The sequence below is a fragment of the Chelmon rostratus genome, chromosome 12 (assembly GCF_017976325.1).
Source record: "Chelmon rostratus isolate fCheRos1 chromosome 12, fCheRos1.pri, whole genome shotgun sequence".
Taxonomy (NCBI): domain Eukaryota; kingdom Metazoa; phylum Chordata; class Actinopteri; order Chaetodontiformes; family Chaetodontidae; genus Chelmon; species Chelmon rostratus.
The window spans coordinates 6151212-6167073 of NC_055669.1; the positions used below are offsets into that span (position 1 = coordinate 6151212).

Here is a 15862-nt window from a genome sequence, read left to right on the forward strand (position 1 = left end):
CACAACTAGTTGTTATTTAGTTTTAACTAACTATAAAAAGCTTTGCTGAGGCAGACATCAGTCAGTTGGGGGGAGAAAAACGAGTGTTTAATGTGTGAATCCTAATGTGATCACCCATTGAAAAATAATGTATAAAATGATTTGGCACATACAACCACAACCTGTTCCTTCAGTAAGAAGAGAGCGGACAATCCCAAATGGCAAACAATGTATGTGGTGCCTATTTCAGCCTATAAAAGATAAAGAGAAATTGTGCTATCATAGCAGTAACCATCAAAATAAACCAAAAGCACAGTTTGAATGGTGTGTGGACTGTCCAAGGTTGAACCTCCTCTATAGGAAACCCCCCTCTGTCAGTGCTGTTGCAGTCTCTGTGAAAAACATTCAACTTCCCCCGCACACTTTCAGTACTCCTTCGTTGGCCGGTTTACAGGAAAGCCTCAGAGGACAGACCCGGTGTGACCTCTGACATCCTAAATATAACCCATCTGATCACAAGTCCAAAAAGACAAAACTTCAAATTCCAGCAGCAGATTTAGAAGATGGCCAGAGCGTGCATTTGCTATTGTTGATTTCGGTCCAAAGCGTCTATTCGTCAGATAAACGTAACATAAACATAACATAAAGTGATGAAATGTTTATTCCAGGTAATTCGTCTCATAGATTCCAGATTTGCCAACGTGCCACCAGCCAATGAGAGCAGACAGCGTGAATGAGTAAAGTGCTCCAGCAACTGTGTGGTTTGGCTGGAGACCATAATGATGTCACATCTGATCAGATGATTACAAGGGAAAACTGAAGCCTCGGTACACATCTAAACCTGCCTTCTACTGGCAGTCAGTATTAAATGGCTACATCACTGCAGCTATGAAATGCAGCAGCAATGAAACCAAATAAGAAGCTCATAGCCGTGCAGGCTGTGAGGCTGCACTAAAGCACAACTGTGCTAAATGCTAATCAGTCAGCATGCTCACAATGACAATGCTAGCTTGCTGATGTTTTCAGTGTTTACCATCTCAGTGTAATGTGTTAGCAATGCATGCTAGCATTTGCTAATCAGCACTAAACACAAGGGACAGCTGAGGCTGATGTGCGTCATCTAGAGGAATTTGCCCATAAACATAAGTGCTGGTGACCCTAGAGGCGAATTCAGGAGATCACAAAGTCACAAGAACCTCTGGGGACCATGAGTGTGACCAAATTTCATGGCAATACATCCAGTGGTTGTCAAGATTTCATGTTTACACATGATGGCGCAAGACAAAAAGTCAGTGGAGCACCAAACTCCGGGGGACCATGAATATCTGTGCGAAATGTCATGGCAATCGGCTCATTAGTTTGGAAACCTGTGTTGGTGTGGTGACATCAGTAAAAGTAATTGAAACATGTGGCACAGATGTGAATGTATTAAATACATGCAGAATATATTATATAGGATTTTCAGCCTGTAAAGGTTTAATATGTAGTCAAACACACATTTCTGTTAGCTGCTATTCTAATGGTATATTGAATTAAAATTGATGTACTCGGTCATTGTCTGAGAGTAGTTGTGAGGTTTTTAATGGGATTGTAATGACCCAATAGTCCCCTCTTCATGTATGACATGGTAGGGTAGGAAAAGCACAGGGGTAATTAATAACATTAATGATGTTACTGGGACGTTTTAATGGAAGACAACCCTTTATAGAATGAAACCCCTTCAAAAATAATAAGGTACCACAAGGAATTTGTTATTGAATTATTGATGTGCTAGTGAATTATTTGTAAAAATGTATTTTTTTTCTATGAGAATTGCAGCTTGCAGCCATACATTACATTTTGGTCATGACTATTTGTATTTTGAAAAATGCAGACCACTTACCGGCCTTCCCGCTCATCCTGCTGGCCTCACGCCGGTGTGATAAATAGCATGGCCAACATTTGTGGCTTCTGCAGAGCAGTGGGCGTGAGAGGAAACATAAAGGTGACCTGGGTTCGCCGAGTATCTGAGCATAACAGATGGGCCTGGGTCCTGGCTCTCACACTGTACGTGGGAAACCAAACAGTCAGCGGCCGGCCAAAGGAAACTTCCTGACTTTGGGAGACATATTGGGATTGTGGAGAACTGTGCCCTTCGTACGATATACATTTTCACTTAGAGCACAAAATGAAAAATACAATAAAGGAATCAATCGCTGTATCTGGACAAAATCTTTCTGCAAACATAGAGAACAGTAGGATTGCCCCGGTGTCAAGGAGTGTCAGGGAGAATATTTTTGGTATGTGCTGCATTGACACATCTCTGTTAAATAATAACCAACTTCCTCTGACTTTTTATGAAGCTCAAGAAGACGTAATGAGCCACAACCGACACACACACACACACACACACACACAAACACAAACAGACACACAACTAAATTACCTGTTTTACATAAAAATAGCCAGATTAAAAAAAAACAGTTCAAACTAAATGCTGCACAATATTTTCTTTGACAAAAGTTAGATGAGAAAATGTATACCACTCATGTCTGTATGCATTAAACCACAATTTCTGTTTTCACGCTTTAGTTTCAGTACAAGTTAAACATGCATGATGCAACGCGTTAATTAGCATGGGCTAGCTATTTCCCCCTGCTTCTGGTCTTTACTTCGATGGACAGTTCACTGTGATGAAGCAAAAAAAGCGCCTGATATAGATATAAAAAAAGTGTTTGCAATAAAGTTTCCATTACAAAACAAATGTAACTATGCTGACAGGCAGCCACACCAGGTTACAGTAACTTTCATACATGATGGAAACATTTGTAAAGCATGGTTCACTCCACGGATTACTGCCGATCCGTATGATTCACAGCGAGGTTCAGCCTGTGACATCAAGAGCCGTGTGTGTTTTGCTGTAGAATGGTGTGATGAAATGTGTCTGGCTACGTCTGCGTGACTCTCGAAGTCTTAATCAATCGCAGTGTCCATTCACAGTTTGCTGCGGGGGCTGATTCATGCGCTGCAGTTGCTCTGGAGATGAGCACAAACAGGCAAAGCCAACAGGAGCACTGCTGTCGAACAAATGATTTATCAGTTGCTCTGCCTCTCTACTCCGACCCCCCCGTCCTCGCGAGTCAAAAAAAAAAAAATCTTCAGTATGTAAGATCCAGTTTCTCCTCTGTGTATTAAAGACAAAGCTATTGTGTTTTCTGAGCACAATTTAAACAAGTCACACACACTCTGGCCTGAAAGTTCTGAATGATTTACCAGAACTTATTCATTTATTATACTTTCCACATTTTCCTTTGCACATTCTTTGCCTGGCTTTTTGCTCTCTCCATATACATTCTAAGTACACAGTATTCTGATTTTCTTCTATTGTGTTGCAGCTTCATTTGAGTCTTCCTCATTTCAATTGTCTTCCGGGAGTAGGCGGCTACAGCCATGCTTACAGCTCTATGAGGCTGTATTTAGGCGCAGCGTTACCTTGAGCTAAATGCTAACATCAGCATGCTAACATGCTCACATGACACACTCAGGGATTCTTTATTCTGCTCCTGCAGTTTACCTGTGGCACGTATTACATGGACTGTGTTTCCAACGTGATCAGAAACAGCAACATCTGAACTTGCCACACCTCTGATTCATTTAGCGGCACGCCCATGCAGAGACTGTAGGCAGGGGTATGTCACATTTTTTTAGGAAGCACCACGCTGTCATCATTGTCACAGAGGGGACAGCTGTGCCATTATTTCTCAAGTCAAAATGCAAGTCATAGGTCAAAAGTCCTGAGGTTAAAGTCTGAAACATCTCACTTGATCTACCTATAAGTATGTTTTAAGATGTAAACAGCAACAGAGCAGACACGTGTCCTCACGTCATTTAGTAGTCTGATAAGTTTTCTGTAAAATTTTAGTACTTTTTCCAGTCTTATTCAGCTGTGTTGGTTTGGTGTCAAAAGGTGTGCATGCACTCTGAATGGTTTTGACCAAACTCCTCTTGCAGTATATCTATTAACCATGAAATGAAATGTTTTCATACTACACAAACTCATTCTGCCACTTCTGTGAAATCCTGCCATAATTCTTTAAACATTTATTTATCAAAGGCTTATCAAAACAAGCGCTGATGAACTTGAAGTCCACCTGCAAACTGAAACCTGGTTGTTCCTTTTTATTTTACTGAATTTGCAGCTGGCACCCTCCCAGGTTCTTGTGTTTTGTGCTTGGGGAAAGTCTTTCAAAAGCCTTGATAAAGTCACGTGTCGCCTGGGTTGCAGGTCTTATTTTTGAATGAGTCACATGCTTTGGGATGGAGTCCACACCTCCGATGTTACCACACACACTGAGGTTGTGGGTGAATGTGGTCAGTGAATCCCTCCGCAGGGCAGGGCAGCATGGTTATGTTCCTGAAGTAACCATCCTGCCCTCTGGTGGCTACAGCCATTGCTCAGTGCACTGCGTGACAGAACAATTAACATACTGTACGGCACAACAGTGATTCAAATGTGACATATGGACACTAATTTATCAATAGGACTGGGAAACAAGACAAAATTTGTTTTCCATCCAATACCAAGTAATACCAGGACCAGGATCACCAACATCAATACTGATATTGATACGTTCAGTCATTCAAAGCAGCACATGTTCTAAGAGGGGGAAACGTCATGATTTATGAGCTGAACACATTATAAATAATCTATTTCTGAGTATGCCTTAGTTAATAAAACATTATTAAACATGAGACAGTTTTCAGTGAAACATAACAAATGCACATGATGTGAATTTTCTGAACTGAAGCATCACTGCACACACGCACCGAACATCAGCAGAGATGCAAATATTGCTGCACAAAAAAGGAAAGAGATACTTTGGCGATGGATCAGCCCTCCCCTGTATTAACTGACTGACATTGAACAACTGTTTATGTCAACAATGGCCTGTGAGACATGAGGTGTTATTTTTATTAGATATACATGGGAAATAATCGTTATTCTCTCAAGGAAACAGCAGCCCTAATGAGTCCAACTGACAGGACACTACAGCTGGCCTGTTTTTGGTAGATTTAAAAAAATGTTTTGTGTAGTTGTATATTCAACAAATCACAATTTTTCAGCAAAAAATTGTAGTAATTAGACACATTTTTCACTTCAAGTGTGCTCTGTTAAACTGAGAGGGAACTTGCCATAATTTAAGCAAATGTTAAGGTAGTATTTGCTTCTTTCTGAGGAATGGCAGAAAACGTATGTATTATATAAATAAATGACTGTAATTTAATAAAATTAAATTAAGTATTTTGAAAAAAGGCCAGCAAGTCGAATGGCCCCATGAAAATATGCTTAGTAGTAAAAAAAAGAAAAAAAAGTCAAACGCGCCGCCCAAATACGTCTGTACGTCATCACTACGCGACCACAACACACCGCCTCTCTGCTGGTCTTCACGTCTCACACGTGAGTTAAGCTAGATTTTGTTGCCTTCCATAGATTCTTTTTGTATCGATTCATCTTCTACTGATTATGCTAAATGTATCATTTAAGTATTTTTCAACAATCTTCTAAAAATGTCCACTTGTTTCGAGAAACGATGGAGCTAATTTGTAGTTCTCGTGCAGGAAGTTAGCATGGACGCCTGCTCGTATATGGAGAACTCGTAGCCAAACTCCTTTCCCAGTATATGTCAGTATAACGTGTCATCGCCTATCAGAAGCCATACTGACCTCGTATAACATGATTTATGACATAACTTGAATCGTTAGTAGCTAGAGGTTAATTCGGCATACTTTGTTGTTATCCAACAAATAAATCTCTCTTTGTTTACATAGAATTTCCAGCTGACATTCACCCCAATCTCAAGGAGGATTGGCAGATTGAAAACTCAACAATTAGTTAGTACAAAAATACGTAATCGATACGGTAAATGCTCATTTGTTCTACTAAAATGTATTAATTAGAAAAGAAGTATTTCCTCTAATGTAAACCCTTTTATTTCAATTTACATTTGATAATTTCATTTATATGTAATTCCTATTAAAGTTTTGGCCTCATTTTTTGATATGATTTTTATTATCAAATACAGACTAACCTGTACCAATTCCTAATTTTACAAATTCAAGGTAAACAATACTCACCACATCTACAGTACCATATTGGTTATGTTGCTACATAAAATACTTTGGAGAAACAGTTGAATGTGAACTTGACCATCAAATCCCAGTGATCACCTCATGTTTTCCCCTCATCTGTTCCCTGTTACAGTCTGAAGATCAAACTGAGCAGCCTCTCTAACAAGACCAACACTTTCAGCCTGTAACCCAAATGTTGTAAGGTCCCAGCGATGTTGGCAAAAGCAGAGGAAAGGAAGCCAAAGAAAGGAGGAGCAAAGAAGAGGAGACACCCCGGCGAGGATGGAGACGGAGGAGAGAGGAAGAGGAGGGGAGGTGAAGAAGGAGAAAAGGGGCAGGGAGACGGTGGCAGGAAGCGTCTGGATGCCCTGAGCGTGGGCTATTTCCGGCGAGTCGGGGAAAGACTCAGCGAAGGCTTTGAAGATAATGAGGAGAGAGGTGAGAAGGGTTATTTTTCTGGCGATGTGAGCCAGCGGAGGATTGGAGGTTGATTATAATTGGGAATGTGCAGCATCACACTAGTACACCATCAGGCTGGAACAAAAATCTGTGCTTTAGTATTGTGATAACTGTTGGTGTGTGGATAAACCCCTGCTAGTTTGTCTGGTTAAAGTTTAAAACATTGAGATATAATGCAGAGCTTAAACAACTAGTCCATTAGTTGAGCAACAGAAAATGTATTGGCTATTATTAACATGTTATTAATTAGTAACTATTTGAGTGATTGACTAATTGTTTTAGTTATCTTTCAAACAAAGATGGCAAATGTTTGTGGATTCAATTTCTCAAAATTGAGGATTTTCTGCTCTTCTTTGTGTCACCTTCAATCAAGTATCTTTATATGTTATTGATCGGACAGAACAAGTAATTTGTAAATGTCACCTCGAGCTCTGAGACACTGTGGTGGACATTTTTCAGCATTTTCTGACATTTTCTGACAGAAACAAATGGATACATTTCTAAAAAACAGATAACTGCCTGACTGACCGATAATGAAAGCATCATCAGTTGCAGCACGACTCTCTTTTTCTAGTGAAGTCAGACTCTCTAATTGCCTTGTTGAGTTATTAAAGATAACCAAACAAGAGTGCAGCAGCATTCATTCATATTAAAAACAAATCCATGATATGATTACAAGACAACAAGCAATACATATCAATACATTATCCAGCCCTCCCGTGCGTGAGTTCCATGATGTAGCTTGTTGAAGGCTTGTTGCTTTCTTCCCCGTCTTACTCGGGCTGAGTATCAAACCTCTGTGCTTCCTTTTAATACAGGCTGAAATGATTAAAGGCTCAATTCCCCAAAGTTGGCGTCACATATCACATTCATTCATCCTTACTTATTCTTTAGTCAGACACTCTCATGGATATCATTTTTTTAACCGTGTTTTCTGCACTGTATTTAGGCGCAGTTCTTGTGCAGATGCTTTGTCTTCTTTTGTTGATTGAAAAAAGGGCTTTATAGGAAAACATGTTGAAGTTGAAGTGAGTCATCGAAAAGATTTTTGTAATCAGTCCCCAAACTCCAGTAGCATATCGACACTGTTAAAAAAAACCCCTCAAAACTCAATGACTGTCATTCTAGATTCATTGGCTGACTGTTTTCTCAATGAACCAATCAGTCCTTTTGTCTAAAAAGAGTCAGATAGTGAAAAATATACATTATAATTTCCCAGAGCTTCAGATAGCTTGTTTTATACAACCAACCATCAAACCCAAAGGGAAAGGTTTACTATCATTTTATCATTAGATCAGATTATCAAAACAGTAGATGACTGATTTTCTGGCCATCAGTGGTTTCAGGTCTGATCTAAACTGTAAACCTTCCGCAGTGCCCGGCTGTTACTGAACTGTGCTGGCCAGTTGTTTAAGCTGGACTGAGTTACAGCCGTCATTGACTCGTTGCTTTCAGGAGTCCACTGACAGCCCAAAAAAATGATACCTTGATGCTGCATTTAAAGACTGAATTGATGAGACAACACATCCACCGGATGGTCACTATACACAGAGTTGGATGCATTCATGATTGCAGACTGTGTGTTTACGTCCCCTTATTCTGTAAGAAGGTTACAGTCCCGTTGTCCAGCATGCTGATTTCTTTCTCCTGGAGAAGGCAGATTTCTCTGCCATGTATATGTGTAACCAGGTTTCACATTATTCTGCTTATTGCAGCCTCATTGCATCATTTTTACCTGAACAATAAACAGGCTGTGCCGTCTCCATCTGTCTGGTTCCATTAGAGTTACTGTTTATTCTTAGTTGACTCCAATTCCTCATTTCTATTTTTTTAATTATGTGATATTTGTCATTAACCGTCAGATGTTGTATCTCTAGCTGTGTAGAATTGCTTGCTGTGTGTCTGTATCTCTTGTATAGAGATGTTTGTGGAGAACGTCCTCACAGAAGTTAAAGGTAAAGCGACCCTGGTGGCGATGGACCGGACAGGAAGCATCACTTTGCAGCGGCTGCTCCCACTCTCCAGTCCTGACCAGGTGGGGGAGGTGCTGGCTGAACTGGGAGGAGAGTCGGGGTCCGAGTTTAAGCCGGTTTCTTGTGACCGGTGCGGTGGCCATGTGGTGGAGAGTGCTGTCAGGCAGATGTCCAGGGTGATGGGTAAGATTGCATGTTTCATTTAGGTGGAAGTAAAGAGGTGAAATCAAACAAGACCAACAGTAACAGCTGAGCTCTGCCTGCCTCCTCTGTATCCGTGCATCGTTAGAGTCATCGTGCAAGGAGCCGTCTGCTACCACAGAAGAAGAAGAAGAAGAGGAGGAGCGTTGTGGAGTGTTGGAGGCCCAGGTGTTGTCTTTAAGCCAGGTGGTGAGAGACAACTGCGGAGAGTTCATCAAACATGTTCATGGCTCACACGTGGTCCGCACGCTTTTACATGTGCTGGCAGGCTGCCTTGGACCGCCCCGCACCGAGGCTCGTCCAGGTACACACACACACACACACACATACACACACAAAATTGAGACAACTGTGCCCCCATGTTCTGAGTTTTGGACACACAGCTCCAATAATCTGTGGGTTTTGGATTAGTTGGTTAGCCGTGGACTCCAACTGTTCATCAACAAATTGGCAAAAATAGGCCAAATTAGCTGTTAGCAGGTCCTTTTTGCAGTGTACATATGGATTTTGTATCATTTTGATACTAAAAAAACTAAAAAAAAGTGATGGTTCTCAAGCAAGTTCTGTATTTACAAGGAGTGTCGTTTTCTATGAATTCTAAGCAGATTTATGGGCATTTATTTGCAATGGACATAAGAGATAATAATGTCCCCTCAAAGTGTCAGTCACATGGAATCTAAAGATGCGTGCACAACGTCTGAGTCCAGTTGTGGCTGTGAGTATGATCTTTGAGGCCAACTGAGACAGGCACTAAGGGTTTTAAAGTACTTTATCAGCCTCCATGCGTGCCTCACAGTTGGAAAACCGTTATCAAGCTGCTGCTGCTGTTGTGGAACGCCTGTGACCTTATGTTGCCCAGTGTCGACCCTCTCCAGACAGAGAGAGCTGTCTGAGCTGCTAGAAAATAATTGATTTCACCCATTCAGTGTGCTTTTTCACATCAGTCTCCACTTTTTTTTTCTCCTGACAACAAAGCCAGCAGATCAAAAGCTTTATTTTCTTCCTGTCAGAGCTCGGTCTTTGAGGCCGGTCCGGCGTGTCAGGACTTCCACACACACAGGCTTGTCGCTGTAAGCTTGTATTCATGTCATCTTCTGTCTTTTTTTCTCCTTGTTTTTTTTTTTTACCCAGGTACAAAAGAACGCAACGTTGTTCCCCAGCTCACAGACTTTGAGATTCCAACGTCATTTTGGTACGAGCTCAGAAGCCTCACAGAGACCTTGATGGACAGCGTTAATCGTGAGTTGTCTTTCATCAAACCTAAGCACATGCACATTCACAGTAGCTGTTGCAGAGAACAAAGACGTATTATATTCAACTTTGAGAGAAAATGCTTGTATTGCAAAGCACATGGTATTGTGTTTATTTCTTTTAACTAAAAAAAAAGACCTGTATTCATATCTGCTCTGGGGTGTTTAACATGGTGGGAATAGGCACAGTGTAAACAGACAGGCGGTTTATTTGGGGCTTTACTGTCCATTTATGACTGAATATTTTGTTGAATTGATGAGCTGGAGTCAGCAGTTATCTCATAAAGCTTAATGACTGACCTTTAAAGCCGGATTTGGTGACGCTGGAGAAACCAGCAAGGCTGATTTAGAATTTGAAAGTATCCAGCCGAAAGATCTCAGCCCCACCCTTCAGGCCCCCGTCCAGAGCCACTTATCGAAACACATGAACGCTCCCTGCCTGACTCCTGCTGGAGGACGAGTTCATGATAAAAATATATAAATAATGAATAAAGAAAATATAGAAATAAACAAAAAAAAACTCAAAATCACCTAAAAATGAGCAAAACAGCTGTCATGAATGTACCTTTCAGTGTTTGGGTTACCCAACCACCTCATGTCTCATGCATGTGTAAGAAACTCCTAACATCATAATCACAATGAACGTAAACAACTGGCTATTGTTTGTCCTCACAGCTGTCAAGCTAGCATGTTAGCATTGGGACATTTTGGCTGCACTTTCCCTGCCATTCTTGTGCGACTAGCTCTCTATAGCTTCAGAATATATATGTGGAAGACTCCGGTCATGTGCAATGAGTGCATACAGCTCGGCAGGTACATGGGTAGACAGGTAGGTGGGCCATCCAATCATTTCATTCAGGCAAAATGAAATGACTGGGCGGGTGTATTACAGGCCTGCAGCAGCCACAGATACCAGCTTTCCTTCACTCTTTTTCTCTTTTTTTTTGTACATTTGATTTATTGATAGCTGTCAGGATGTAAGGAAAATTTCAAATACAACATCTTCTGACATACACTCCCTACTCAAGTTTTAATCTGATTTTATTTCCACTGTGTAAGGATTTATATTCCATATTTCTTTCAATTATTGCTAGAGTTTGTAGAGAAGTCTTCCTGTTTCAGGTTAGCTGTAGTTGAAAAAAGACTGTGCATTCAACATTTTGAGTATTGGGTCAAGTACGTGCGCCCCACGATCGTTAGAAAGGCAGTGTTTCAAATAATGTGGCAGGCGAACACTGTTGCAGTCCCTCTTCTTGTGCTCTGCTGGCTGCTCTGACATTTCAGTTGGAGTCAGAAAAACACTGAAGCCTGTTAAATGCAAGCGAGGACTCTGAGGAGAGTCAGGGTGGAAGTGCTCAAGGGCAGCTTTCCTGAACAGAACGCTGTCTAGATTGTGTTTAGAATTTATATGATAAATTCAACCCTGCGGGTTTAATATCTAAACAAAATGAAATGGTCAATGAATAACCTCGGGGCGAGCGCACACACCGCAGAGAAACCTAAGTGGCTTTTAACAGAGCTCTGCAGCACAGGGACAAAGGGGAGCTGTGTGTTGTCCACATTTCAAAACTCACGAAGGAGAGTCTCATCAACAGAAGTGTCTGAATAACTGGAGAGAGAGACACGTGTGCAGCTCTTTCAATCTGCCTTTGCATTTTACAAGCATCACAAAGTAAAATCTGTTCAAATGAGAGGCTAAATGCACTGCATGCTGGTAAATAAGGACATTAATTCATCATATTTCAGTTTTCTGCCGTTGGTTAGTGGTTGATGGTCTGACAGTTTTGGTCCAGTTGCAACATTCAAAAGAAAAAAAGTTTTTTATTGTCGGATCCTTATTTTGTTTGTATTGTGCACACACAGTGGCTGCTGCAGATGTACCAGTATTCCCCTGATATACAGTCAATGGCAGTAACACACAAAGAAGTGTTGCTATCTTTTTTGTGTTTGCAAGATTTGCAGATCCCTTTGTGTTTTTTTAAGAATCGTGGCCAAGGTGCATACTGAGCAGGACGGTTTGCAGTTGGAAAGCAGCTCGTCTCTCTGGTGCTCTCTGGTGGACAAAATATATAATAAACACAGTTTCTAAATGACCTCAAACTAGAGGGCTGCATTGGGATTGGGTCCCACCGGACCCAACACAAATCTCGCGGGAGCGGGCGGTTTGAATTTTGCTGCGGGCGGGAACGGGCGGATAAAATGGATGATGGAGTCAACAACTGAAATAAAAAAAAAAGCTAAAACAAGGTCTCTACCAGTGCGTCAAAGACATGCAGCCCAGGGAAACGAATCAAACATCCCCATGAGTATCTATTAAAAGCCTATAAAATGACCTGTTTTCTCCTGCGGGACAGGAGAAGACACAAAATCAATTCATTTCTATCATTGTGCGGGCATAAATTCTCAGAGTTTTGCTGGTGCAGGCGGGAGTGTAACACACATGTTGCGGGTGCGGTATTGGTCAGAAATTCAGCGGGAGTGGGCAGGAGCGGGATTAAGAAAACCGCGCAGGGCTCTACCTCAAACCAAAGAAATGCATTCAACACAGACCTCGAGGATGTGAATGTGAATAGATCTTTTGTTTGCTACAGAGCACCTTTAATTTGGCGGGACGTTTTAAGAAGTATTCTTTTTCTCTTTCTTCTGCAGTAAGCGTGACCGATGCTGCCGCCAGTGCAGTGTTCCAAACCATGCTGACCGTGTGTCACAGAAAACGGCCCAAACTCTGCAAACAGCTCCTCAAACGCATCGCGGAGTATCTGACAAGTCGCAACGCGGCACCAGGAGTCAGGTCCGAGGAGACTCTCGTGCTGTTTTCCTTTTCGTCCAGGAATGAGTCGCTGCTGCCATGAAATGTGATGTAACTGCTGCTTTTGTTTTGACATTCCTTTTAGTCCGCTTCTGGTCTTTCTGAAGGACCAGGCCTCCAGCCGCCTCATTGAGACCATCATACAGCTGTCCCACAAGTCCCTTCTCCGGGACCTCTACAAGAACCACCTCAAGGGTCAGCTGGTCGACTTGGCCCTGCATCCCATCGCCAACTTCCCCATACAGAGGCTAACTGCAGCCTCGGCCAAATACAAGCTGGTTGGTCACAAATCTGCATGTCACACGGGGCAGGATAAAAGTCAGGATTTTTGACCCCATTAACTCGCTCTCTTCCTCTTCTGCAGTTCCGGAGGTTGTTTGATGAGCTGATCCAGGGTGTGGAGGCCATCTTGGCCGCGGGTCACATGGGTGTGATCGTCCAACTGGCAGAGAGCTGTGCAGAAAGTGAGGAGAAACAGGAAGAGTTGATGCAGTGCCTCCTCCAAGTAAGTGTCAAAGAGCGTTTGTTACTGGGATGTAACAGCCCACATGGGTCTTAAATCAACCAAACAATGCCCCTGTTTCTGTTTATTTCTCCTTCCTCATGACTTAAAGTGCATAAAGCACAATGAAGCTGCTTAATGTTTGATTTGTTGGTAATGGAAATCCTGGCTGTGTTGGCTTCCAGGCGTTCCACTGTGCTGAGCCCGGCTCTCGACACGTCAGCTGCCTGCCTCTCTTCATGTCCCTGCTCACCTATGACGTGTATTACCACTCTGACACAGCAGAGGGCGACAAACAGACAGAGGTAAACCGCAGTCTTGACATTTCAGATTAGTTCCTGGCGCAAAGCTGCACCACAAGTGACGACAAGTCAACACACCTTACACTGTGTTGATGTTGAATACATGTTGCGGATGCAGCGAGGTACAGTTCTGGGCTTCTCGATCATTTCCAGGTCCCGCTGTCCTCCATCTGTTACCACGGCTCCCGCCTGGTCCAGGCGCTGGCCAGGTTCAAGGAGCGCTCGCTCCTCCTCAGCAGCCTGCGCACCCTGACCCCCGCCGACCTCCTGACGCTGGCTTCTGACCCCGCCGGCAGCCACGTCCTCCAGGCCCTCATCACCACATCCAGCGACAAGGGGAGAGGCAAGATCCTCAAGAGACTGGAGGTGCGAGTGCAGTCCTCCACATATGCTCTACTTACCGTTTGCTAAAAACTGCAGACCAGCAGATTTAGGGAATAACTTAATAAAACAAAAGCCGTTTTTTATGTCTTAGAAGGCAACAAATGGGCCAGAAGCCACAGACAAAGTTGGAAAAACATGAGCCATTGTTGCTTTTGGTCTTTTAATGGGATTTGTTGGCATAACAAAAACCGAACATCAACATCTGTACCCAAGAAGATGTGGTCGGCCGTGCTGTTGCTTCTTTTTGAGGGATTGAATTTCACAGTTAATGCTGCTCCACTTCAAATGCTGCTGCTGTTGCGTCTCATAAATTTTCTAAACATGCTTCCAGCCTCTCTGTCGACTCTAAACTCTGGAGCAGACGGTAAAATTAAGCTTCCGCTAATAGAGAGTGAAAGCGGAACTTTCCTGTTCTGATCGACGAATGAAGAAGCCCCCTTCAACATCCAACATATCTTTAGATTAGGATGGTAGAATGTTGGCCTTCATTCAATATTTATGTTTTTTAGCTGCACCCAGGGTGATAAAGATCAATGAACAATGAAAACATGACAAGTAAATGTACAGATGCTTCAAATATATCAGAAATATCTCAAATATATCCAACACATGAGTGTCACATGAAAGGAAATATTGCAACACTGTACATAACAACAAGCATTAAAAGCATATTTTGCCAGTAAATCCTATACATTAGATTGAGTCATTTTGATTATAGTGAAGGTTGCATGTTTTCCATGGCTCATCACTCTGTGTCAATTTTTGTCCTCCCAGGGTCAGTATGTTCAGATGGCGTGCTCCAGGTTGGGCAGTCGGGTGCTGGAGGCTGTATGGAACAGCGCCTCAGTCAATCACAGGCAGAGCATCGCACAGGAACTAGGTAAAACAAACCCTGACTCAAAGGGGTGGCTGGATATTTTCTTCACTGGGTTTTACACGCTGCCTTTAGGTCGTGTCCTTGTTAATTCCTTCCTCTGTCGTCTCTTCTTCCCTTCCAGTGGGGAGTGAAAGCCAGCTGAGGTCAGATCAGTTTGCTCGCCACGTGTGGGCCAAGTTCGCTCTCTCCCACTTCATCCACAGAAGAGCCCACTGGCAGGAAATACAGACCGGCGAGTCCAAGAAGCGGAAGCTCTTCAGTGACATTCTTGAGTAGAACAAAATAAATATTTAAATAATCTGTTTTTTGCTATTAAATCAGATAAAGAAAAAAATAAAGAAGAATTTGTCGCTCATCAAACAGAGCGCTGAAGAATATCAATGTACCTCTGTCCATGTTTGTAGTAATTAATGTAAGGAGCATCTTGGCCACTAGGTGGTGCTAGTGTCATTCTACTAACCTGTTTGGTGGCGGTCCAGGTCTTCAGATGAGCAACAACACCAGCTCAAATGTGTGAACATAGTCACTTAGAAAACTGCCTGAAACACTGACCCAGAAACACGAAGCTGACACTACGCCTGATTTTCTTCACTTTGTTTTTTTGGCTGTTTGTTTTGCTGAATAATGATGACGCTAAAAAACCCAAAATGATATGCACGTGTGCACACATACGTAACAACAGTTTTCATACATTTGGGTAAAAAAATGTCATCCTGACGTAGATGATAAGAAAATCTTTAAAGCTATTTACTCTGCTAATAATTCCCTAAGAGAAACGCAAACAAATCCAGGCTGTTAGGGATCGTTCTGGGCCTCAGCTGTGAGCTTCTTGTGTCGGGGGGCCTGTCGAACACACATAGCTTTGTCACAGAGGACGACATTGATTATATATTGATTTGAAGAAGGAAAGCCTTTTTCTTGGCAGAAGCCTTTTCCTCACCAGAGAAAGAAGCACAGAGCAAAGAAGTCTCACTGAAAGACAGCGCGTGTTAGTGTGGACGCCACAACAAAGGTCGCC

General features: G+C 42.4%; 1 protein-coding gene across 2 annotated transcripts; it reads left to right on the forward strand.

Annotated features, from left to right (window-relative positions):
* Nucleotides 1–5375: 5375 nt before the first annotated feature.
* LOC121615314 (nucleolar protein 9) lies at nucleotides 5376–15190 on the forward strand. Of its 2 annotated transcripts, XM_041949623.1 has the most exons (13): nucleotides 5399–5416; nucleotides 5788–5878; nucleotides 6221–6525; nucleotides 8466–8702; nucleotides 8809–9024; nucleotides 9852–9959; nucleotides 12620–12761; nucleotides 12865–13057; nucleotides 13144–13284; nucleotides 13467–13586; nucleotides 13737–13949; nucleotides 14742–14847; nucleotides 14966–15190. In XM_041949623.1, the coding sequence occupies exons 3-13, from the start codon at nucleotides 6300–6302 to the stop codon at nucleotides 15118–15120; spliced, it is 1857 nt and encodes a 618-aa protein (XP_041805557.1). In that variant the 5' UTR covers nucleotides 5399–5416; nucleotides 5788–5878; nucleotides 6221–6299; the 3' UTR covers nucleotides 15121–15190. The 2 variants fall into 2 exon arrangements, with proteins under 2 accessions (XP_041805556.1, XP_041805557.1); XM_041949622.1 differs by lacking the exon at nucleotides 5788–5878 and having other exon boundaries at nucleotides 5376–5416.
* The last annotated feature ends 672 nt before the right edge of the window (nucleotides 15191–15862 follow it).